Source organism: Acomys russatus, chromosome 1 (genome assembly GCF_903995435.1).
Source record: "Acomys russatus chromosome 1, mAcoRus1.1, whole genome shotgun sequence".
Classification (NCBI taxonomy): domain Eukaryota; kingdom Metazoa; phylum Chordata; class Mammalia; order Rodentia; family Muridae; genus Acomys; species Acomys russatus.
This window is the reverse complement of record NC_067137.1, coordinates 31,302,440-31,328,242: the sequence shown is the minus strand read 5'-3', so window position 1 is coordinate 31,328,242 and position 25,803 is coordinate 31,302,440. Positions and strand designations below refer to the sequence as shown.

Here is a 25,803-nt window from a genome sequence, read left to right as displayed (position 1 = left end):
TTCTATTGTTTTTCCATCAGTTTCTATGGACTAACCTTGGGTTTGGGGGTTGTTTTTGTTTGTTTGTTTCTTTAGCTGTTTGCCTGCTTCCTTGCTTAAGTGACTTCAGATAACAGCAGATCATCACCGGGATGGGAGTGAATGACTTGTGGCAAATTTTGGAGCCTGTAAAACAGCATGTCCACTTGCAGGATCTTCGTGGGAAGACCATTGCCGTTGACTTGAGTCTCTGGGTATGTGAGGCACAGACAGTAAAGAAAATGATTGGGACTGTCACGAAGCCACATCTCAGGTATGGTAAAGTCTCTAAGAATATAAACCAGTGATGTGTGGCCAGCCTTGGTGCCTGGCACTGTTTCAACTTTTTGTAATTGTCTTATATTTGAGATTTTAAAATATATTTAACTATTTTGATGTACCATTTTTATACTGATGACTTAAACTATGGATCTCTTATTCTCCAAGCTTCAAGCTCACAGGTCTGTCTCCACTAGCTTTACTAAAAGCCAGAAGTTCAGTGGCCATTCATTATCCCTGTCTTTTCTCTCCCATCTCCCTCCCGTCAGTCCAGCAGTAATTTTTGCCACTTTACCCTCCACAATACACTATGGGTTCACAAATTCCTGTCTGTGTCCAGAGATATCATATCAGTCTATGCCAATCCCATGTCCGATCAGGATCTGTGCAGCTGGAATGGCATTTTTACTCCCCTTTGCTTGCTTTTAGCCTCTCCATCCAAACCAGTTGTCAGATAGCAGTATGTATAGTCAAAAATCACTATCACTCTTGCCGATTCTCATTAAAATAAAATCTTAATGAATAAAATATCAACCAGTGAGATGGTTCATTCAGTAAATGCACTTGCAACCTGAGTATGATCCTCAGAACCCAAATGGTGGGACAATAGAACCACTTCCTACAAGTTGCCCTTTGACGTCCATACAAGGACAACAGCGCACATGTCCACCACCACCCCCATATGCACATGAATAAATGTTTAAAAGTGTTATTGCATGAACTTTTAAAAATTAGCCTAATGTTAATGTATAAGTGCTCTATCTGCCTGTATACCTGCATGCCAGAAGAGGGCATCAAATCACACTATGGATGGTTGTAAACTACCATGTGGTTGCTGGGAATTGAACTCAGGACCTTTGGAAGAGCAGCCAGTGTTCTTAACTGCTAAGCCATCTCTCCAGTCCCCTAACCTGGTGTTCTCGTACTGCTATTTGTATGTGTTATCAATATAATGATTAACATATTACTAATTTGTATACTATAGGAACCTGTTTTTTCGTATTTCACATTTAACTCAAATGAATGTAAAACTGGTGTTTGTCATGGAAGGGGAACCACCAAAGCTGAAAGCTGATGTCATGAGCAAGAGGACTGAGACTCGTTATGGTCCTTCTGGAAAAGCAAGGTCTCAGAAAACAGGGAGATCACATTTTAAGTCAGTCTTACGAGAGGTGAGCATTCAGATTTTAATTCTCATTTGAATTAAAGAGTACATTTTATCAACTTACACACATTAATTATATCGTGACTACGGGGGTAAATAAGTAGTGTGTGCAGAGAGTTTATGTTAGAGTGAAACAGCCCTGAGTCCAAGTTCTAGCACTGGCATTTAGAAAGTATAAGACACTGGGCAGGATTTTTAACTTACCAGCATTCTAACTCTTAGTGAAATGGGGACTGTAATACTCTGCAGTGATTTTATAAATACTTGAGAAATGTGTCCATAGTAAATAAAACCTGATTATCTTTCATTTTAATTCTAGCAGTTCCAGAATGCATGAGAGCCATAATTTGTTTGCTTCTTTGATCAAGGTTAAGGGCATCACTAGTTTTTTAATATAAACATAAACATTTAAGAGACAATTTGATAACATGTCCATTTAACAAAGCCACAGTATTAGACTCTATGCTTATGACCTCTCTAGTTATGGGCCTCTGCCAGGACTATAATATCAGGAACTTCTATAGAAAGGGCCTCAGATTTATCAGAAATCAATTGATTGTCTCCATAACAGTCACTACACTATTGTATCAGTAAGAACATCTTGCCTAGCAAGCTGGTATTGTAGCATGCAAAGTCTAAGGAAGAGTGTAGGTGGCTTTTATCCCCCACCTATACGCATAGCAGCTTCTGGCACTTTGAAGACTGCCCAGCAGGTTTTGTGTGTGTGTGTGTGTGTGTGTGTGTGTGTGTGTGTGTGTGTGTGTGTTGGAGGAGGAGGAAGGCTATGTTTGTTACAGGATCTTTCTATGAAGCTGAGACTGCCCTGGAACTGGCTGTATAACTTAGAGTGGCCTTAAATTCATGATCCTCCAGGATCCTCCCTCATCAAATATTTTTTTAATTTTAATTAAAATATAATTATGTCACTTTCTCTCTTTCCTCCCTCCAGCCCTCCAAGTTCCCTCTCTCCAACTCCTTTCATGTACCCTCCTCAAATTGAGACTCTTTATTGGGGGGGGAGGTGTTTGTGTATGTGTATAAAAATGTGTACAAATATGTAAATGCAAGCTGCTGAGTCCATTTTTATTGTTTGTGTGTACATGGTTTTAGGGCTGACACTTTGTATGGGGTAACCAATTAGAGAACTCATCCCTGGAAGAGGCCAACTCTCTGTCTATCAGCAGTCATTAGTTGTTGTAGTTCTGTGTCAGGGTGCGGGACTCCATGAGATTCCTTCCATTTTAGCTAGTATATCTATCATTATTGCCAATGTTCCAATCTTGTTTACGCAGCCATTTCTAAGAGAGACTATTTCACAGCCAACTTCCTGATATACTTTTTTAAGGAGTTGTAGTTTATTATTGGCTTTTCACTTAATGCATCATCTGCTTGGTGCCCTATTGCTGCTTTCTATTCAAAATTTTACTTACAGTGTATTTTAACTTTTTTCCATTCATGAAAGTATGAACTTTTTCTGTAATTTTTTAGGACCGTTTTTAGATTACAAATAAAAGTATTCAAAATAGAATTGACAAATTGAAGTTCTAGAATGGGGGGAGTGCTTTTTTGGTTTTGGTTTTTTGGTTGGTTGGTTGGTTGCTTGCTTGGTTTTAGTTCTGGTTTTGGGTTTTGTGTGAGGGGTGGATTCAAAACAGGGTTTCTCTGTGTAGCCTTGGCTGCCCTGGAACTCACACTGTAGACCAGGCTGGCCTGAAACTCAGAGATCTGCCTGCCTCTGCCTCCAAGGGCTGGAATTGCAGATATGTACCACCACTGCCTGGTTTAGAATGATTTTTTTTTTAAGCTGGCCTTCACAACAGGGAGCAGGGCTTCTTAGCCACTGTCAGGGGCCTGTCTATTTTGATTGTCAATTTCATTAAGTACTTTAGGTTCACAATTAAGCATTTCCTGTTTTCATACTTACTGTCTCTTGTCGCAAGTTTTCTATTGTCATAGCTAATTTTTCTTGTGTACACCTATTTTTTTTTTCCTACCTCTTTTAAGAGGAAAATATAAAGATTTCAATTGAAAGTAGGGATGGGTTAACTCCAGTGGTCAGAATTGAAATGAGTACTGTGATGGCTTTTTAAAGTAATGGTTCTACCCCTCAGGTCATTTCCTTGCTCTTAGGGCATCTGAAATGGAGTTTTTTAGTGCAGGAAAAGCCTGTCTATATAATTAACATTGTCTTTTGGAGTGGCTTCCTGTGATTTGCATCTCAGAGTCTCCTATGTTGTTCCTTGCACTGGACTCCCCACACTTCAGAGTCTCCCAAGTCTCTGGACGTCCAGCTGAACTCCATGCTTCCTTTGGAGAGGATCCCAGGCAAATTTCTCCTCCGCTGCTTTCTACCAGTTGTCTCCTGTCTCCTGTGACATATCTGTCAGAAGTCCTCTGTTTTCTGTACTGTTGGTGGCTTTCTTCTCCCATCACATTGGGCTTTCCTTCAACCACATTGAGTGCCAGATATAAAAGTATCTTTTATTTATTTCTGCAAGCATTGTTTCAGAGGCTTACTAATTCTGTCTGCTAACCTAGGCTGAGTGCTGGTAGCTTCTAGCTTCCATACAATCTAACCTAGGCCGAGAATGTTTTCAGCCTCTGAGACTGCTGAATAAGCTCACCCTTTCTAGCTCTTTCTGAACTCTGCCTGGCTGGTTCAACTCAGCTGTTCTTGCTCAAACTCCTCTCCAAGCTTACTGAATCAATCTGCCTTTTCTAAGTTTCTCACTGAATTCCTTTATTTGGCATCATACTAACTTGGGCAATCTGTTCTAATCTTCTGGCTCCTTCTCATTCTCTGCCTCATTATGTCTTCACCTGTGTCTAGCTGGTTCTCTCTTCAGCCTGTCTCTGTAAAACTCCCTGGTAAAACTGCCTCTGAATTCCTTGTACTGAACTGCCACAAACTCAACTTCACTGCACAGCCTGTGAACTGAACTGCCTGTACATAACTCAAGAGATCTGCATGCCTCTGTCTTCTAGGTGCTGGGATTAAAGGCGTGTACCACCATGCCTAGACCTAAGCTTTTCTTAACCTGAAATTTACAACATACTAGGCTGGTCTTAAACTCAGAGATCTGCTTGCCTCTGTCTCCTGGGATTAAAGGCGTGTCTGTATTCCAGCCAGAGTAACCATGTTGCTAAATTAAAATTCCTCTACACATGGCAATTACTTTCCTGCCAGTACTGGTAGGAGAACAATTTTGATGCCTCCAAAAGAACTCCGGATATTTGATTTGCACTACCCAGAAGCAAAGATATTTAATATAATCTAGTCATGCTTAATCCTAGCACTCAGGAGGCAGGAGGTTGTCTATCCGTTTAAGAGCAGCCAGGGGTACATAGTAAGATCCTGTCTTTAAAAATCATGGACGTGAGGTATTTAATATGGTAAGGTATTTTAGAAGACATTGCATAAAATAATAGTTTGAGCGGGACCGCTGGGCCCAAATCTGCCTATCATAATGTTCTACTTGTAAAAATAATGATTCTTGAACTGCCGTTTTCTAATCTTATGTGTATTAAATAATTTTCAATTAGACTATCCAAACTTAATGACTTAATAGGTTCTAACAATTTCCTGTGAAATTTATTGTTGGAATGTCTGTGAATCTCATCCTTAGAACATTAAATATGCTTTATCTTTTCAATGCTTCCTTAAGGGAATTGCCCCATTCTACTAACATGTTACAGTCATTATAGTGCTCTTCGGCATTTTGTGTCCATTCAATCTTCCTTACCTATCACCATTTTCATGTTTCTGCATTCCAGTAGGTCAAACAATACAAATTAATCATCCTTCGATGCCCCAGAGCCATCCTATAGAATAAGTAGGAGAAGCCAAGCAGGTGATGATGGTGTTCACCTTTAGTCTCAGCACTTGAGAGGCAGAGACAGATGGATCTCTGTGAGTCTGAGGACAGCCTGGTCTACAGAACAAGTTCTAGGACAGCCAGGGCACAAAGAAACCTTGTCTGGAGGGAGTGGGTGGGAATAAGAAAATTGCAACCAGCCATATGATAACTTACATGCTACTGTTTTCAGAGGAGTTGTGAATATAAATGGTACAAAGCTGAATAACATTGCTAACTAAGGGAAAGAGAGAAGACATGGTAATGGCAAAAAAAATTTCCCCAAAGTCTTGCTTCTTAGTGTTGAGATTCTTGGCCTTGGGCTTCATCTGGCAACTTTTTGTTATATATCATAAAAAAGATTAAACATTCTGAGCAATAGGTGTTTATTCTACCAGTCTATAGAAAGTATATTTGTATAGCCTCTTTTCTCCATATTCAGGATTCCTTAATTCCTATAGAACTGTACAATTCCTCAAGAAGTGTACATTGTAAATGGCAAGAAAAGTAAACTATTAAAGCTTTGATCTTATTGAACTGCCTGTAGTTTAGCCATAACCCAAAGGAATCTCACAGTAGTTTTGTTTGTTTGTTTGTTTGTTTGTTTTGTTTTGTTTTGGATTTTTAAGACAAAGTTTTACTTTGTAAACCAGGCTGACCTCCAGCTCATAGAGATCTGCCTGTCTCTGCCTCCCTGGGTGCTGGGATTACAGGTGTACACCACCACACCCACCCAGATTATTTATTTATGTATCATAAAATCACTTTGCATAGGTATTTGATTTCCTAGGAGGAACCAACAGTTTAGCCTTGTAAGAGTTGTCCCAGTGTTGTATGACCCTATTCCTTGGGAAATGCTTACCAGGTAGGGAGCTGGTGACTTGGGGTGGGGGTACTTACAGGATGGTCAGTTAGAGGAGCAAGAACAACTCAGACAACTCTGTCACCAATAAGTCACCCTACATAGGCAACCTCTTAAAAGCAGGAAACCCTGAGGACACTGCACACCATGCTGTAGTTGAGGAGGTTGGCTCAGTTGGTCTGAGCACCTCTGAGACAGTTCAGCTTCCGGGCAGCTCAGCCCAGCTTGCTTGTGCTTGGCCTCTCTCCCTCCCACCCTCCATCTCTTCCTTCCTCCCTCACCCCTCTCTCTTCCCTGCCTCCCTCTCCTCTTTTTTTCCCTCCTTTCCCCCCTTCCTCCCTCTCTCCCTCCCCCTCCATCCTCACTCTCCCCCTCTCCCCTCATGTCTAGGTGGCTTGGCTGATCTAAGGTTTCCCAACTATCCTTACTAGTTATATGCACTTGGGAAGGGTCTGGCCTAATGTCATTAGTCAAGGTCAGGGACTTCCTGAACCCATAGAGTTGTTTTTTCACTGATGTGAATTTAATGGGCTTCCCTGCAAGATAGAATGTTTTCATTCCCTCTTAGAACATACTGTATAAATTTCAACCATAATACTGTAGAATTCTCAGTATTTCGATGTTGCTTTCTGCAAGATAACACTTTAAAAATTAAATAGGCATAACCAAATTATTGTTTTAATTATCTCACCTAAAAAGTTAGCAATTCTTTAATACCAATAAATTATTGAGTGTCCAAATTTCCTAGTGTCATTTCATGCATGTCATATTTTTTCAAAGCACCCAAAAGACAACTACTACTAATGTTTTAAGTATAGAAGTAATTTAAAACTGAAAAGTTTAATATCTTGCACCTACTTGTTTCAGTGCCTTGAAATGCTAGAGTGTCTAGGAATCCCCTGGGTCCAGGCTGCCGGGGAAGCTGAGGCCATGTGTGCTTACCTTAACACCAGTGGCCATGTGGATGGCTGCCTCACCAACGACGGCGATGCGTTCCTTTATGGAGCCCAGACTGTTTACAGGAATTTCACTATGAACTCAAAGGTATATCTTTTCTTCCTCTCTTGGTATTTGTTTATACAAAGATCATATATGTAAAATGCTTCCATGATGTACTGCTAAATGTTTACTACTTTAAAGTATCATTTATCATTGTATGTGTCACTAAGCTAGAAAGCATTTTTGAAAGTTTTCGCTGTTGATGTATATTATATATGTATTTATTTTTAGACGTAGGGGGTTTTGATTACTTGTAAATGTCAGTGGGGAGTACAGGCATTGAATGTGCCTGAACCAGGGATTACAGGAATTTGTGAGCCGCCTGACATGGGTCTTGGAACTGAACTAGCATCTCTCAGGAGCAGTATGAGTAACCACTAGCCATCTCTCCAGCCCTGTGAGTAACCACTAGCCATCTCTCCAGCCCTGTGAGCAACCACTAGCCATCTCTCCAGCCCTGTGAGCAACCACTAGCCATCTCTCCAGCCCTGTGAGTAACCACTAGCCATCTCTCCAGCCCTGTGAGCAACCACTAGCCATCTCTCCAGCCCTGTGAGTAACCACTAGCCATCTCTCCAGCCCTGTGAGCAACCACTAGCATCTCTCCAGCCCTGTGAGTAACCACTAGCCATCTCTCCAGCCCTGTGAGCAACCACTAGCCATCTCTCCAGCCCTGTGAGCAACCACTAGCATCTCTCCAGCCCTGTGAGTAACCACTAGCCATCTCTCCAGCCCTGTGAGTAACCACTAGCCATCTCTCCAGCCCTGTGAGTAACCACTAGCCATCTCTCCAGCCCTGTGAGTAACCACTAGCCATCTCTCCAGCCCTGTGAGTAACCACTAGCCATCTCTACAGCCCTGTGAGTAACCACTAGCCATCTCTCCAGCCCTGTGAGTAACCACTAGCCATCTCTCCAGCCCTGTGAGCAACCACTAGCCATCTCTCCAGCCCTGTGAGTAACCACTAGCATCTCTCCAGCCCTGTGAGTAGCTGTTTTAAGCTGATGGAGATGATAAGGCTGTTATTTATTAAAAAGTAAATTTAAAAACAACTTTTAAAGGTCCTGTGAGCCAGCAAGATGCATCAGTGGAGAAAGGCACCCACGTGGTGGAAGAAAAGAGCTGACTCCCACAGTTGTTCTTTACGTTCCACTCGTGCTCCATGGCATACACTTAGAGATGAATAAGTAAATGTAATTTTAAGAAATAAAGTATTGCCAAATAGTTTCTTCTCTTTAAAAGTGGATTCTCTCTAATTTAACACAAAATTATGTGTGAAATGCATTGCTTTGTTCCAGAACTTGCAGTTTCAGTATTTAATCCTCAGAACACCTCCAAATCTCCAAGAAGAGAGATTCAAGGCAGAAAATTCTTTGTCACAGTATTAATTACTATAAAAAATTAGCAAACCAAATGCTTGCCTAGGACTGTTTAAATGTTTCACAGTTATGGCTCCCAGCTGGGGATTCCTACAATTAGCATTTTTATTGCAGCAACTGGGGGAGGGGGAAAAGAAGCAGCCTACACCTAGGCGTTTGGTATATAAGGGCCAGCAAGGCTAAAATTCTCTCAAAATGCTAATAGGTCCTGAGAGAAGTATTACTGCAGAGTCCGTGTGATCCAGTAGTAAGCAATCATTTTGAAAGATGTGTCTTATGCAGGTGGCACATCCCTTTAATCCCAGCACAGTGGATACAGGGCAGATGGATCTGTGAGCTCCATGTTAGCCTAGTCTATATAGCAAATTCAGTGAGACCTTGTATCATAAGGAGAAAGGCAGAGATGTTCTACTGACCTAAAAAATACTGGGCATATTATTGCAGGAAGTATTGTAAAGTATTTTAATATAAATCTACCTTTATTAAAAATAGTTCAGAGAAAAAGTTTTTTGTTGTTTTTGTTTTGTTTTTTGGAAGAACGTACACCAAGCAACTAATAATTAACTTTAGGTAATTCAAGTGTAGTGAATGTTTGTTTTCTACAATAAGTATATTTCAGAAATTCTACATTTTAGACACCAAAAGCAATAAAGAGAAAAAGAAATTGCCCACTATGAAGGATTTTTCTTATTTTAATATATTTTAGTTCTTTTTGAGAATAATGATTTTTTATCATATTCAGCACCCACTCTTCCCAGATCTAATTCCCACCCTTACTCGTTCTGTCCTAGTTTGCTTGCCACTGCTAATAAATGCCACAACCAAAAATAACTTGGGGAGGAGAGGGTTTATTTGACTTACACTTCCATGTCGTTGTCATCATTGAAGGAAGTCAATACAAGAGTCAGGTCATGGAAGAATGCTGTTTTCTTGCTTGCTCCTCATAGCTTGCTCAGCATAGCTTGCTCAGCTTGCTCTTCTGTACAACCCAGGGATGGGTGGGATTACCCACAGTGAGCTGATCCTTCCAACATCAGTCATTAATCAAAAGAGTGCCCCCAATGACTTGCCTACATAGCAATCTTACTGAGACATTTTTCTCAGTTTAGGTTCCCTCTTTCCAGATGACTCTAACATGTCAACTTGACAAAAAATAAACAAACAAAAAGGAAGTACACCCTCCCAAATTCATGTTCTTTCTTTATTTTATTTATATTTTATAGCCCATGGTTCCAATTTGTAATGCCCACATACTATTGGGTTTGGTGCTATCCATTTACAGCCTGGGCAATCTACTAAATTTAACATCCTTAAAGAAAATTGACTCTGCCTCCCACAGAAGTTCCTCAGCTAGGGGTTGGGGCTCCCGAGCCTCTCCTGCTCAGTGCTGGACCTTGATTGCCTTGACCTCTGGCTGTGAGTTCATAGATGCAGCGGTTTTGTCCTCCCCAACCTCTAGCTTTACAATCCTTGCCTGCTCTTTCACCACAGTCCTTGGGCCTTGGGGAAGGAACCGTGATATGCATGTCTAAACACTACACATACACTTCTTCTCAGTACATAAAGCCCACTGCTTCTCAATGAGGTCTAAGAACTATAATTATCTATGGCTTTAGAAATGCAAATTTAGAAGGCAGTTGGGTATTAGGTCCACTCAGTAAAGTAATAGTAGTTGGTTCATCCCTGGGACCTATGAGCTCCCATGGGTTCTTGACCAGAAAAACAGTATCAGGCATGTGTTTCCTCTTGTAGAGTGGGTCTTAAATCTAATCATAAAGCAGTTGCATGCACTCATAGCATATAACATTCATGCCACCATTGAACCCACCCACGTGCTGGTCCTTATTATAGCTCAGGGCTCACAGCTGGGTTAGATTGTCGCTGACTTTTTCCTCCCCACAGCAACATGCATAACACCTTCTGGTACTTTGAAAGACAGCCAATAAGGAGGGACTTTAAGTTACACTTTATTCATTTATGGAAATGCCATATTCTATGGATACTGTTGTGATCAGGATAATTTCCTTATTTAAATCTTTAGAAAAAGACTTTAAATGGCAACTCATTCTTTCTACTGTTTAACATAAACTTGAAATATGAAACCTCTGTGCTTTCTTTAGGATCCACATGTTGACTGTTACACGGCATCATCTATCAAGAGTAAGCTAGGCTTGGATCGTGATGCTCTGGTTGGCCTGGCGGTACTTCTTGGTTGTGATTATCTTCCAAAGGCAAGCTCAGCTCATCATTCTTTCTCAATATTTTTAATACTTCTCTCTCTCTCTCTCTCTCTCTCTCTCTCTCTCTCTCTCTCTCTCTCTCTCTGAAAAAAAAAAAAGTACACAAAATTGTCGTCTGACGTTCCACAAGTGCCATGGCACATATGCTCATGCGCATTGTGTTCACACATACACAAAATAATAAGTAAATGAATCCAAAAACAATCGTCAACTCGATAATACTAAAAAGCTACCTTTATCGCTTTACTTATATAAAGGCATAGCTATATACCTAAATATCTTACACCTTTTATGACAATAAACATTACAAAGGAGAGTTCAGTAAGTCATCCCACAGCTTCAGCTTCAAAAGAGTGTCACGTGTGCTTGACAACCTATCAGAAAAGTTTAAGGACTACTCTTATTTTATAGCAATGCTAGTTTCTATTATGGCTTTATCTAATTTTTTAAGCTCTCTGTACCATACTCATCATAGCTGTCTAGTTACTCACATGTTCAAGACTATTGTTGCTGCTGCTAAGCAGTGTCATTACTGAGGTAAGCCGTTCACACCTCCCTGCCTCAGCATTGTATTAGATTTTGTTCATAGACTGATAAGAATTACAATGATAACCTTTTCCTAAATACCCTGTGTAAAAATGCAGATGATCACTATTATATCTCTTTATATGTGTTTCCATTATTCATGTTATTAACGTTTGAGTTTGTTTTCCCATTTTATGAAAGGGAGTGCCTGGAGTTGGAAAAGAACAAGCATTAAAACTTTTGCAGAGTTTGAAAGGTCAAAGTTTGCTTCAGAGGTAACTAAACATTGCTTTTTATTCCATGGTGAACATTTTTATTCTTGTTGGGCTTAGTAGTATATACTACTATAGAAAGAAATACTTTTGAACTACTCATTTTCAGTAATTAATTTTTACTTACCTTGAAGTCTTCCAACGAAAGAGAATGAATATTTGTTCACAGCAATACTATTAAGTATGTATGGTGGCTTCACTCCACACACACTTGTCAAGTGCAATTATAGTGTCAAGTGTATAAACTTATAGCCATGGACATTTTTCTCTAGGCTGTTTTAGACCATTACATCATATAAAGATGAACATAACATTAAAATACTCTTGTATTTGATATTTAATTTCTGTAAATGAAGTACTGTGTAGCATGTTGAAAATACTTAAGTAACATTTGTTAAAGAACTTTTAATTTGGGCCAGCGACATGGCTCAGCAAGACTTGAAGCGCAGGCCTGACCACCTGAGTTCATTTGATCGTTGGAATCCGTGACGGAGAAGAGAACTGACACATAACAGTTGTCCTCTAACTTCTGCATGCACGCTGGCATATACATGGCTGCCTGCACACACACACACACACACACACACACACACACACACACACACTGTATAGACATGCAAGCACACAATACTACAATAAGTAAAACTTACAAGACTGACTTTGTCCTTTGTCTTGCTACTATACATTTAGTAATATGTTAATTCTAATTTGAGCAGTACAAGTTGAGGATCCAATTAACATACAGATTATATTGAAATTACAAAATACTCATCCTCTTAAAAACTGTGAAATATATGTGCTTGGTGACAGTAATAGTTTATTTTTTTAAATGACAATAAGACATAAAGTAAGAAAGAAAAGAGACCTGCCCGGCATGGTCGTGCCCGCCCATCAGCAGCTCTGAGGTGGTGTGTGCAGCCGGGAAGAAGGGACGGAAGGCGTTTTAAGTCGCCGCACTCCACGTTATAATGCTTCTCTTAGCTGTAAAGCTGTTGGGAGAACTAAGGCCTCAGTTCCTTATGGACATTTGTGATCATTAAGCCAAAACACGGAAGGCCTGGTATAAGCTGACGTGGGAATGAATTAGGAACCCTCTTAGAATTGTCCTTACAATAAAAGAATGAAACATGGTACTTATCTAACACTAAGCTGCTCTCATTGCAATAGTGTCAGCAAATTTGTACTTTTTGGCAACACTTAATCATGGTCTTTACACTTGAAAATGATCAGTTGTTTTTAATAAGTATCCATCCTCCTAATTTTAATAATTTATATTATTTTTCCCATATTTTAACCTTTGAGTCTCTGCCATTTATCTAGAAGTTAGTAATATAGATTTTTAGTATACTTACAGTTAGTTACTCTTGACAGTAAATGAGTCAGAATTTCCAAGAGCTAATTACTTGAGCACCACACATTACCCTGTGAACTCAGTGTTTTATCAGTAGCACCTAGCTACTTTTGATAGTAGTATAGTACCCTGAAACTTTAGCCAGAAACAAAAACCGTATTACTCAAAGTCTTAACAATTGCATGCATGTTTCTTAAAACCTTGTATTACACAAATAACATTTCTATGCAACAGATAAGAAATTAACGTTTTAAACTATCTACATTGTAAAAGGTTTATCTAAAAATTTAATGTTTTATTTGGATGTACACACTACTCTCTACCCTTATTTCTGATTCAAAATAATGATTATACATATGAATGTTTGTTTTATACTGTGGCACAGAGAAAAGATATGAAAAAAAGCATATATAAATTATTCTCCCCATCCGTTGCTGCCTACCAAACTCGTCAAAAAGAAAAAAAGACTGAGTGACTGTGATTAGATTAATAATATACATCTGTACAGGCATACACATAAGCATGCCCTACCTCCTTTTGCAATTCTTCTCTACCTTGGACCACATATAAAGCTTGTAGAGAACCAAGCATTTTTCCCAGGTCTGGCAGTTCGGTTTATAACCGCCAAAGAAAATAATTTGGCAGGTTAAAGAGAGTAAAATAGCCAGGCGTGGTGGTGCACGCCTTTAATCCCAGCACTCGGGAGGCAGAGGCAGGAGGATCCCTGTGAGTTCAAGGCTAGCCTGATCTATAAAGGGAGTCTAGGACAGCCAAGGCTACACAGAGAGACCCTGTCAAGAGAGAGAGAGGGAGAGAGAGAGAGAGAAAGAAAGAAAGAAAGAAAACGATAAACTGACATTTGAGAACATTTTGTTATCTCAATTTTTCTGTTTCTTTTTATAAATTATTTCTAATAAAGGTTTAACAAGTGGATTGAAGAACCTTGCTACTCTATTCCACAACCAGCAGCTAAAAAAGTGATTCACTGCTCTGTGTGTTCCCATCCAGGTAAACAGGCATAAGAAATACCTCCAGAATATTGGAGTCTAAATTCACTTTTACAGTCCTGCTCTCTTCATACTTTCTTATACCTTTATTAAGTCACTACTTGGAAATTTCTTAGAGTCAGAAGTTGTATTACACAGGCATTGTGAACATATAATAAATGTTTGATAAATGAAAGAATGTGATAGCACTGATAAATATAGAATGAATGAAACATCACACTACATTACCAAGTTACTTAGATTTTAAAATCATCATGTTTGATGAAGAAATATAAGTCTTACAGGAAAATAGAGCCAAAACCATTTATTTTTTATCAATGTTTTATGTTTATACGTTTATTCACTGTCCTATTGTACATTTTACTGGCTCTTAAAACTAGTTTCTAATGCAAGTCCATTCGTGTTGAAAATAAGTCCCATCTTCAATAGTCTTAATTGAAAAAGATAACATTGAACATGTGTAGAACTTTAATTCAGTTCTTGGGAGGGACAGATGGGAGGATCAAGAGTTCAAGGCCATCTTCAAATACATAAGGAGTTTGAGGCCAGTCTGCACTACATGAGACCCTATCTCAAAAAAAAAAAAATTAGAAACCACAACCAAAAAGGTATTACTGAGTGTTTTCAGAGGAAGCAAGGGCCCCACCCACATGTGGGCTGCGGTGATACACTTCCTAATTCAAACAGAGTTTAAAACAGCTCTCGTGTAACTGCAGTACACACTGGCAGAGGAAGTGAAATGGGTAGTCTTTTCATATGCTCAGTAAAGAAACCACCTCATGATTTATTATATTGAGGAAATAATCTTATTTACTAACAACTGCATTCTGCTTTCCTACCTTGTAGCTACTATATAAAACGGAAAGTTTTCCATTATTGAATATAAATCCCTCAAATAAATGAGTACTTTGTGAGCAGTGTCATAATAGTAAAGTTATCATTTGTCCTAACAACCACCATGGTGTACATTATTCTTTCAACCTAAATGTATTGAAACCCACTGTACTAGACAATATTAATTTTGAAATTTTAGATATACTGAAAATAGAAGCTAATTCTGCAAAACAATAAAAATCAAATATCTTGTGTCTCCGAATAGGTTCACCTAAGGATCATGAACGTAATGGATGTACGTTATGTAAAAGCAATAAATACTGTGAGCCACATGATTACGAATACCGCTGTCCCTGTGAATGGCACCAGACAGACCATAATAGGCAACTAAATGAAATAGAAAATAATATTAAAAAGTAAGTTGTTTTTAGCCACTTAATGTTTTCTGTTATGTCCTGTATAGGCAGGCACCCATCGTTGGTTTACTTCCACAATAACATTTCTTCTCATGTCTGGGTTAGTCATTCCTCACATACTATGTTCTTGACTCTGTTTTTTAAAAAATATTATATATGTGTGTATACACACACCCACTTATTTATTTATCTCCATCCAGGCTAGTTACGGTGCACATGCCTTTAGTCCCAGCACTTGGGAGACAGAGAGGCCAGCCTGGGCTATATAGCAAGTTCCAGGCCAGCCAGAGTTAATTAGTGAGACTCCGTCTCAAAACCAAAAGGGGAAAAAAAAATCATTCACCTAAAAGGCTGTCAAGATGGCTTGCTGCCAAGCCTGGTAACCTCAGTTTAGTCACCAGAACACACACAATAGAGGAGAGAATATACGCTGGCAAGCTACCCTCTGACCTCCACACATTTGCCCGCACAAATTCTCACACACACACACACACACACACACACACACACACACACACACACACACAATTAAATAAATACTACAAATAATTAAAAAAAAAATTGTATCTGAGAAGGTAGCAGTTTAACAGTTTTTCTGAGAAAGGCTTGATAATTGTATATAATATGCTGTAGGTGCATTTTTGTTATAGCACAAGGAGACTGGATGAGACTTCAGTCAGCCCAACTTCTGAGTGTATTGATAAGATGTATAATTTATCTCTAGGAAAGCTTGCAGTTGCAAAGGATTTCCATTCCATGAGGTAATAATCTAATTATGTATTTATTTTTTAAAGTAGTTGTAAGTTCTAAAGTTCTGATGCCTGTTTTATGTCTTTTTTTTAAAACACTTAGGTCATCCAGGAATTCCTTTTGAATAAGAATAAAATGTTGAAACCAATCAGGTACCGAAGACCTGATTTATTATTATTTCAGGTATCCAAAAATAAGTTTTACTTAATAGTGAAAATTAGATATGAGGAAGATCAGAAGGATATTAGCTTCTGTGCATGAAGGAGACTTGAGTTAAAACAAGTAACTGTTGACTGTCCCTATATAACTCAATATTCATTTCTAATAATTACCCTTTGGCTATACAAGATCCATACTTCCCATGCCATAACGCAAACACAGACTGATTCTCAGAAGACGTCTCAATCACTATGTGCAGACAAATTGAAAATAGGAATATGTCTGGGAAAGAAGGCCTCAGGACAAGAGGTGCTAAAATCAAATATACTATGTGATCCTGAATATGTAATATTCTTAAAATAGAAGTAATATTACCACCTCATCAAGTCACCATGAGTATTAGATGAGATTACTTTAACCCCTAGTGTTTTAATTAGGAGGAAAGGTTGGCTCAGTAAATCTATTTGCACTTTACCTTGTTGACAACTATTATATGTATTAAATGTCTTTCCACTTAATCTACATCATCTGTCAACAGGGTCACATTCTCTCCACTCACAGATGGAAAAACAGACTAAGGGGTCAAGGAGCTTAGCCTACCCTCTGGGACTTAAATTGGCATTATGAATAGCAAACTCCCAACCACTTTGTTGTATAACACTTTCTCCTTAGGAAGCTCGTTGTGTTTTTCTGAAGATATTTTCATTAATATTACTTTAGCATTACTTTTAGAGAAAAAATAATATTGTCTAAGAGTATTTCTTAAAATTTTTAATCTTTATTTTTACTGTATTTATAGAGATTTACTGTTCAAAAAATGGAGTGGCCCGGTCACTATTCATGTGAGAAATTGTTGGTGCTTTTGACCCACTATGACATGACAGAAAGAAAACTTGGTAGAAAGAACACTAATCAACTGCAGCCAATTAGGTAATGTAGTTAAGGAATTGGGTGTTCAGGGCTCAGCAGTTAAGAACAATTATTCTCTGGATGGGGCCTGGGTTCACTTCCCAGCACCCATAAGGTAGTTCACAACCATCTGTGACTACAATTCTAGGGGATCTGATGCCCTCTTCTGGCTTCTGTAGACACCAGGCATACTTGTGGTACACAGACATGTGTGTGGGCAAAACACATATGCGTAAAATAAATAAACCTAAAAAATAATTTTTAAAACTGTTAGAGAAAAGCATTTTGATGAAGACTGTTTCCACTTGAATATTTGATGATCAGATGTGTTAGTATTTCTCCCTGGGGTATGATGTCTGTTTTCCAGAGGTAGAGGAAAGCCTGGAAATTAAAAGCACGTTTAGCCTTTTTTCACACTCAAGACAACATAGTAAATTCAGGTATTGACATACTTTCAACTTCAAATACATGCTACTTAAAAAGTATAGAAATGAACAGATGATATAAAAAGAACCAGCTTTAACAAAGAACTAGTTCAATGATCCAGAAGAAAAGCCGCAAGTGATGGAGTAACATTTTAAAGTAAAAATGACTACCAATGTTGAAATGACTAAAAATTGTTCATAGTAAAGGCTTTGTTATATGCTTGAAGTCCAAGAAATTTTACCACGTGAAAAGCACTATTAAGCCTCAGTGCAGGGGGTGGGGGGGCGGGGGCACACCTTTAATCCCAGCATTCATGAGGCAGAGGCAGGCAGATCTCTGTTCTATATAGTGAGTTCCAGGACATCCAGAGCTGCATAGTGAAACTGTGTCTAAAAAAAAAAAAAAAAACGAACAAACAAAAACACTATTAAGCAAAGCATAGTAGCACACTCCTTTTGTGCTAGAACTGGAGGCAGAGGCAAGCAGATCTCTGAGAGTTAAGACCTACCAGGGCTGCATAATGATATCCTGTCTCAAAACAAGCAAACACACATACCCACAAAGTACTATTAAAAATTATACATCAAGACACAACGTGAATTAATCCCAACACTCAGGAGGCAGAGGCAGGCAGAGGCAGGTAGATCTCTGTGAGTTTGAGGCCAGACTGGTCTACAAATCGAGTCCAGGACAGTCAAGGCTACAGAGAAACCATGTCTTGAAAAAACAAAAGGAAAGAAGGAAGGGGAAAAAAGAAAAGAAAAAAGAAACAGAAACAAAGTGAAGCCAGGAGGAAGATGTGGGCTGAAACATTGGTCAATAATTTAATAAACTGAGTGAAATTATACAAATACATTCACATAATTTTAATGAATAAATGATAAAGCTCTTCATTTTGGATTGTATTCTAAGTGTTAGTTATAAATCTTTAAATACATATATTGAGAGTATTATTTGATTGTTATGTATTGATTGTTTTACTACTAGAAATACAATGACATTCAAACAATTACAGTTAAAGTAGGAAATAAAACTATCAAACCAAGAGTATATAGGAAGGAGGAAGTAAGTAGCAAAGAAAAAATAACTACTAACAGAAAAAAGATTTATGAATGAGTGCACTCTCACTAGTCATAACAAATGTAGCTGGGCTAAATTTGTTTATTAAAATACAGATTGCATTGGATAATGGAGATAAAATTTTTCATTAAAAACTACAAAATGAGTATACGAAGTTCAAAAACAACAATTTAAGATTTAGTAGACAAATACCAAAGTAGTATAACAAAGTAGACTTTGAAACAGAAATTATAGATAAAGCAGTACTACATAATAATGAAAAAATACTTAGGGTAAGAGAGATAGTTCAGAGGATAAGAGCACTTATTGCTCTTGCAAAGGTACCCAGAACCTACATGGTGGTTCATAGCCATCTGTCAGTCCAGTTTCAGGACATTTGAGTTTCTCTTCTGACCTCCTTGTACCTACATACACGAAGACAAAACACATAAAATAAAATGAAGAAATATAATGACAACGTATATACCGAAAAAATCCAACAATTTTCAACCCAACCTCACAATAAAATTGATTAATTCCAAGGAATATCTAGGCAATAACTCATTATAGTTTTACTTGGGTTAAATATTGATGGAAATTGAAGTATATGAATTAAAGTTTTACAGATAACATGTATAGTTAGACCTCGGTATATGAATTTATTTTTCAGAATTGTTAAGCCCCGAATCAGAAATGGAGTCCGTTGTCTTGAAATAGAATGGGAAAAGCCTGGTATGTATGTGTTTTGTTTGGTTGGCTTTTTTCTTTTGTTTATATTTTGTTTTTTCAAGACAGGATTTCTGTGTGGAGCCTTGGCTGTCCTGGAACTCACAGAGATCCTCCTGTCTCTGCCTCCCAAATGCTGGCATTATAGGCATGCGCCACCACACCCAGCACCTGGTATGTATGTTATACAAATGATCTGTCTTTGCAGTCTTATATTTAGCTGTTTCTAAAGCAATTGGGGTGAGGAAACGTGGCTAAAGAACTTTTCCTTCTTTACTTTCATAGGAATTTGTACTTTTGCTACAACTTAAAAATAGTGTAAGCTCTAGATGAGCTTCTAGACTACAGACAAGAAAAGTGGGTGATTTATTATGGAACTGACCCCAGATTCATGAGCTTTTAGTACATTTTATTTATATGTGGAGATGTGGATGTGAGTGTGCACACAGACATGCTATGATGTACATGTGGAGGCTGGAGGATAATTTTCAGGGTTCAGTTTTTTCTTTGATCCCATTTTAATAAATATCAAAATACAAAATACATTGCAGGCTTAAAAGTTTACAATCTACCTATTCAAATACTTTAAAAGTGAACTCTCTTTAAAACAAAACAAAAAACAAACAAACAAAAACGTCTTTTTTTTTTTTTAATCCCAAGTCCCTGGAAAACTCTCAAAGCTCTTTAAAACTCCAGTCTCTGGGCGTTCAAGGACAGCCAAGGACACGGAGAAACTCGAAAGAAACAACACAAAAAAAGTCCAAAGTCTTTCAACTGTGGACTCCTATAAAATCAAAATAAGTTAAACACTTTCTTATTCTGTCAGAGAAGAACCAGAGCATAGTCATAGTCAGTTCAAAGTAAAGCCGAAGCTCAGCAGTGCAAAGTCAGTGCCAGATTTGGGGTTCACTCACAATCTTCTGGGCTCTTCCAGAGTGTTTGACACAGCACACATACAGCTTGTCACATAGACTTAGGCTGCCTATATTCTACAGCTGCGGCTGTTTTGGGTAGTCTTCCCATGGTACTGATGTCTCCAAAATGTTAGGGTCTCCTGCTGCCACTGCTTTGCACTTTCACCAATAGCCTCTCATAGTCTCCCTTCATGGTGCCAAGCCTGAGCATCCCCCCCTTACCCCCCCCCCTCCTCTTCAGTCCTGGGGCTTGCTATTGACAAGCCTGCACCCTTGCCAATGGCCTCTCCTCAGTCCCCAACCTCAGCTGCTCTCCATGACTCCTCATGCCTTCAAAACCAGTACTGCCTGGGAGACTCTTATACTACCAAGTAAGACTGCCAGCACAAGGTACACATGGCCATCTCTGGCCTTTGTGTTTTGTCCCTGAGGAAACACTTCCCAGGAGATCTCACTCAGTGATTCATTTTTCTTAATCACTGCTAATTTCTCATCCCCAGCTAACCAGAATTGATTATTCCAGTAATTCAGTGGTACTGGTCTCTTGTTAATCACAGCTGGAGAGAGGTGAAGAAGTCTCTAGGTGAGCCCTCCTTCGGTCAGGACCCAGGCTTGGGGTGCCCCCCTTCCCCATGGCCGGACTCCTGGCTTCAGACTTCGACTTCTCACCCTCACCTGGCTTAGTAGAGCTGGAGCCGGGCTAGGTTGGACCCTCCAACATGACTAAGCTTCCAAGGGCCTCCAGATGGGCCTGGAATCGGGTCAGGTCTTGGACCAGGCTCAGAGGTGTTGGGGATCAACGCATGTCCCCCGCCATATGAATTCTATGGAGGGATGGCATACTGTGGACCTCAGGCTGGACTGGGCTTAGTGCCCCAAGTTGGCATGAAGACTTTGCAGCCTTAGGGCCAGGCGGGAGCAGGAGTGGAAAGCAACTCAGAGGGGGCCTCCCCTGGGCCCGGTACTGTCTGCCCCAGTGCTGTGAAGATGGAGAAGGTGGAACCAATGCCCGGGGAGTCCCAGGACGTGAAAGCCTTGCAGAAGGAACTGGAGCAGTTTGCCACGTTGCTGAAGCTGAAGAAGCTGAAGCTGAGGTACACCCGGGCCAACATGGGGCTCGCCCTGGGCTTTCTCTTTGGAAAGGTGTTCAGCCAGATGACCATCTGCCACTTTGAAGCCCTGGAGCTCAGCTTCAAGAACATGTAAGCTGCGGCCAGTACTGGAAAAGTGGGTACAGGAAGCTGACAATAACGAGAACCTTCAGGAGATATGCAAAGCGGAGAGCCTGGTGCAGGCCCGCAAACGAAAGCGGACAAGCATTGAGAACCACTTGAGGGGAAACCTGGAGAACATGTCTCTACAATGCCGAAAGCCCACCCTGCGGCAGATCAGCGCCATCTCCGAGCAGCTTGGGCTGGAGAAGGACGTGGTCCGAATGTAGTTCTGTAAGCGGCGCCAGAAGAGCAAACGTTCAAGCATTGACTATTCCCAATGGGGAGAGTACGAGGCTGCAGGGCTTCCTTACCCAGGAGGGTATCCTTTCCTCTGTCCTATTTTGGGGCCCCAGGCTATGGGAAACCCCCATTTTACCACACTTTACTCCTCATTCCCTTTTCCTGAGGGTGAAGCCTTTCCTTCTATTCCTGTCACTACTCTCGGCTCTGCCAAGCATTCAAACTGAGGTGCCGTCCCTGCCTGGGGATGAGGTAAGCTAGACAAGGGAAAGGAAGTAGACAAAGAGAATCAGGCAACCACCACAGCTTTGGGATTAAGTTCATTTACTGAGGAGGGATTGAAAGCACAAAAAGAGTGGGGGAATGATAAAGTTCAACGATGCTGTTGATGGTCAGCTACTCATCATTTTGTTCTTAAATAAAAATAAATTTAAATTTTATTTCATTTTTTAAAAATCACAGCTGATTCTTTGGTCCCAATGACAGGAAGCACAGAACCTTAATTCAAAGTAGCACATCAATGATCCCCATGGAGTCTTTAAGGAACTCTCAAGTGACCTCTGAAACTTCAGAAGCTAGGCCTTTGTCCTCTGCAGTGATCTCAACATTCTTATCTTCCAAGTTCCTACAGAACAGCCCACAGAGCTTAGCCCAGAGTTCCAAAGTCCTTCCACAATCCTCCTCAAAACAGCATGCTCAGATCTGTCACACAATACTCCATATCCATTTTATATGTCTTTTTTTTTTTCTTTTAACTAATATGCAAACTAAAGTTTTCTTGTGGCATTGTCATACATACTCTTTTCTGGTACACACACATCTCCCTGTTATACCATTTCACCTTCGGCATTGCCCTTTCTGCTTTTGTGTCATGTGTCCAGTTGCTCTCCCCGCCCCTCTTCCTTAAAGCCTTTTCCTCTCTGCCATAGGCCCCTTTACAGTTCAATTTAAAACCACTTTGAGATTCATTTAACCCCATTCAGAAGGGTTTCTACCAAGCAAATGAATAACAACAAATGTTGGTGAGAAAATGGAAAATATTAAATGAGGCAACCCAGGCTCAGAAAAATAAACAGCATGTGTTCTCTCATATACAAATCCTAGCTTTTCACTTCTCTGTATAGATTTTATTGTAAATATCCATATAGATATTTTCATTTCAGATGTTTGTGGACATTCTAATGCTGGCATATCTTTTAAGAAGCTGGCAACCAGGCTGGAGAAGTGGCTCAGAGGTTAAGAGCACCATCTGTTCTTCCAAAGGTCCTGAGTTCAATTCCCAGAAACCACATGGTGGCTCACAACCATCTAGAATGAGATCTAGTGTCCTCTTCTGGTTTGCAGGTGTACATGCAGGCAAAACATTGTATAAATAATAAATAAATAAATAAATAAATCTTAGAAAGAAAGAAACTAACTGGCAACCAGGGCTGAGAATATGGAGGTGTGGCTTGCCTAGTATACAGGAGGCCCTTTGTCTTAGGAAATTGCTTCTTCTGTTCCTTAGCTGTCATTTTAACACTTTATCCAAAGAAAGTTTTCTCTTGACTGATGCTACCATTTCTGAAACAAGAGAATTTAACATTCTAATGTGAGAAGAAATCTCCCTTTCAGCTCTTCTAGGAAAAGAAAATAAAGTCAGTATAAAAACCAACAGCAACAAAATACATGAGGGTAGGAGGGGAAAAAAGCCAGCCAGCAGGAGCGATGAGGTGGCAATCGTAAGTGACCAGGGCACATTCCATGCATGGACGCTGTTATCAGGGATAAATAATAGAGAAGTAGCAGTGCTGGAGAGCAGATTTGTGCTGAATTATCTACCCTTTTTTGGGTAGTATAGTTTTCTTGCTAACTACTTTGAAAACTGAGGTGGGGTTCTTTTAGTTTGGTTTGGTTTGGTTTGGTTTTTAGTTTTTCAAGACAGGGTTTCTCTGCGTAGCCTTGGCTGTCCTGGACTTTCTTTGTACGCAAGGCTGGACTCTAACTCTCAGTGATCTGCTGGCCTCTGCCTCCCAAGTGCTGGGATTAAAGGTATGCACCACCACACCCAGACTGAGTTTTTAAATCTTTAGTTATCTGCTTTGCTGTGTTTCCAATCTTCTAGAACATTATGCAATGGAAGATACAGAATCTGGAGAACTGGATCTCCTTACAGTTGAAGAAGCAACACTGTTTGAAGCAGCCTATCCTGAGGTTGTTGCTATCTACCAGAAACAACAGTCAGAAACTAAAGGGAAGAAACAGAAGAGTAAGTGCTGGGTTGGTGTGCCGTGCACACCTGACCTCTCTGAACTCCTCTTGTCTACATTTTGTTGAAAATTTTGCAAATCAAGAGAACAGTGCTGCTGCTTCTATTCTCTGTCCTCTGGTGCTGCAGTGCTGGGGATCACACTTTAGGGCCTTCCAAATGCCAACCAGATGTTCTTATCCATCACTGCATTTCGTACCAAGCCCCCACTCCTCCTCCCTTTAAAACTGAAATGCTGGGAGTCCACCACTACGCTCTGTGTTTGCTAACCTGAATAAGTTCAGGGTGGCAAGTGTGCTGTAATGTTAATGCCAACTAACTGTAGAGCAGCTACTGCGAATAAATATAGTTTGTGTTACAAGTGTATTTTCTTTAGTCCTCAGTGAGTAAAGTAACTCAATAATGATATTTTTCAGAGGAAAATACTGTGTTTCCAGGAATGCACTGGGTAATGAGTAGAGGTGGGGAAAACAAAAACAAAAACCTTATGTAGATTACTGGTTTAACTCTTTGGTATAGGGTACTATTTTTGTTTCTGCTTGAGTTTTTTGTTTGTTTGTTTGTTCATTTTTGTTTTTTACCCAAATTAAGGAAAGGAAACGTATTTGTTATATGTTTTTCTTTCTTTTCAGGTATGAATAATAAGCCTAAAGGAAGCCGCTTACCAGAATCAGATGATCTAATCAGTTCTCAGCCACTTATGGCTTCAAAACCTGCATCTAAAGTCTTCCCCAAGCAAAATCCCAAAATTAATTGGGAAATTTCTCCAGATCCTGTTTTAACACAGGAATCTACTTCTCCTTCATTGAATAGTTCTGTTTTCACTGAAAATGCTCCCTGTTTGAAGTTTCAAGAACAGTTCATGCCTTTTTCAGGACCTTTGCTTGTAAAGCAAACTAAAGATGTCAGTAATTTTCTAGTTCCAGAATGTAGTCAGCCCAGCTCTTTATCCGATAATATTTCTGTGATTGCTGATCTGCAGTTGAGTACCATTGACTGGGCAGGTACTTCCTTTAGTAAATCTCCAGCTGTTCAAAGAAACACTTTCTCTCAAGATGTACAATACAAACCTGAGTCATCAGCCATCCTTCCTGGCTTCCAACAGTTGTCATGTGAATCAGAACAATGTACCGAAAACAAGGAAGTGTTGGGTAGAGACCTTCAAAAGACTAGTCCTGAAGAACATCTCCTTTCTGGAGTCTCTGGTTTACATCTTCATGATTTGCCTCTAAAGGAACGAATACATTTAAAATTCTCATGTCCTAAGTATAATGTAGGAGCAGATGCTGACCTGGAAAGTTCGCCTCTAAAAGTGAAAAGCTCTTATATTGTTGACAGTAGCTCTGGTGGCTTGTCGAATTTCTCAGAACATCCTGCAGAGCTACGTCTGCACAAAGAGTCCAAAAACTTGAAAGTGCTAGACAGCCAACTCCTTCAAGAAAACTGTACAGTGACTACTTCCTTTCCTTATTCTTTCAATGATGAAGCAATAAAGACTTCCAGTCTTCAAGTTGATCTGCCAACTGCTGCTATACCTCATAATCCAAAAGTTGTTGAGAAAACTGCTAAGAGCCTTGTCGTGAAGAACAGTGTTTGCCGAGAGAGAGATTCCTCAGATGAGGAAAGTCCTCCAGTGTCCTTGAGGGCGAAGTATACTGCTCCAAATATGAGACCCAGTGCTCAGAAGCATAGCCTAGTCCGTGGTAGAGACAGTGCTCACAACAAGACCAGAAATCCTCAAGTACAATCTAAAGTAACCAAACTCTTCACCACATCTTATAAAACAGCTGCAGATGAAGAAAAGGGGCTCTCAGAGCCACCAGGAAGTCCTCAGACTTGCCTATGTTCTCATAAGAAAGATGAGGGCTCTGCTGCCTGCTGGGAAAGTCCTCTCCCTTTACGCCAGAGGTTAAAACTCAGGTTCCAGAACACTTGACATGGATTTTATAATGCTTAA

General features: G+C 39.7%; 1 protein-coding gene and 1 pseudogene across 1 annotated transcript; both read left to right on the top strand.

Annotated features, from left to right (window-relative positions):
- Gen1 (GEN1 Holliday junction 5' flap endonuclease) lies at window positions 1-25,803 on the top strand. Its single transcript, XM_051147111.1, is given in 13 exon segments — window positions 1-292; window positions 1,283-1,469; window positions 7,046-7,222; window positions 10,677-10,787; window positions 11,523-11,596; window positions 13,864-13,952; window positions 15,051-15,201; window positions 15,926-15,962; window positions 16,054-16,134; window positions 16,910-17,040; window positions 19,175-19,236; window positions 23,703-23,846; window positions 24,479-25,803. Coding segments are annotated over 13 exon segments (2,730 nt in total). The 5' UTR covers window positions 1-131.
- On the top strand, window positions 20,777-21,825 carry LOC127187397 (POU domain, class 5, transcription factor 1-like; annotated as a pseudogene).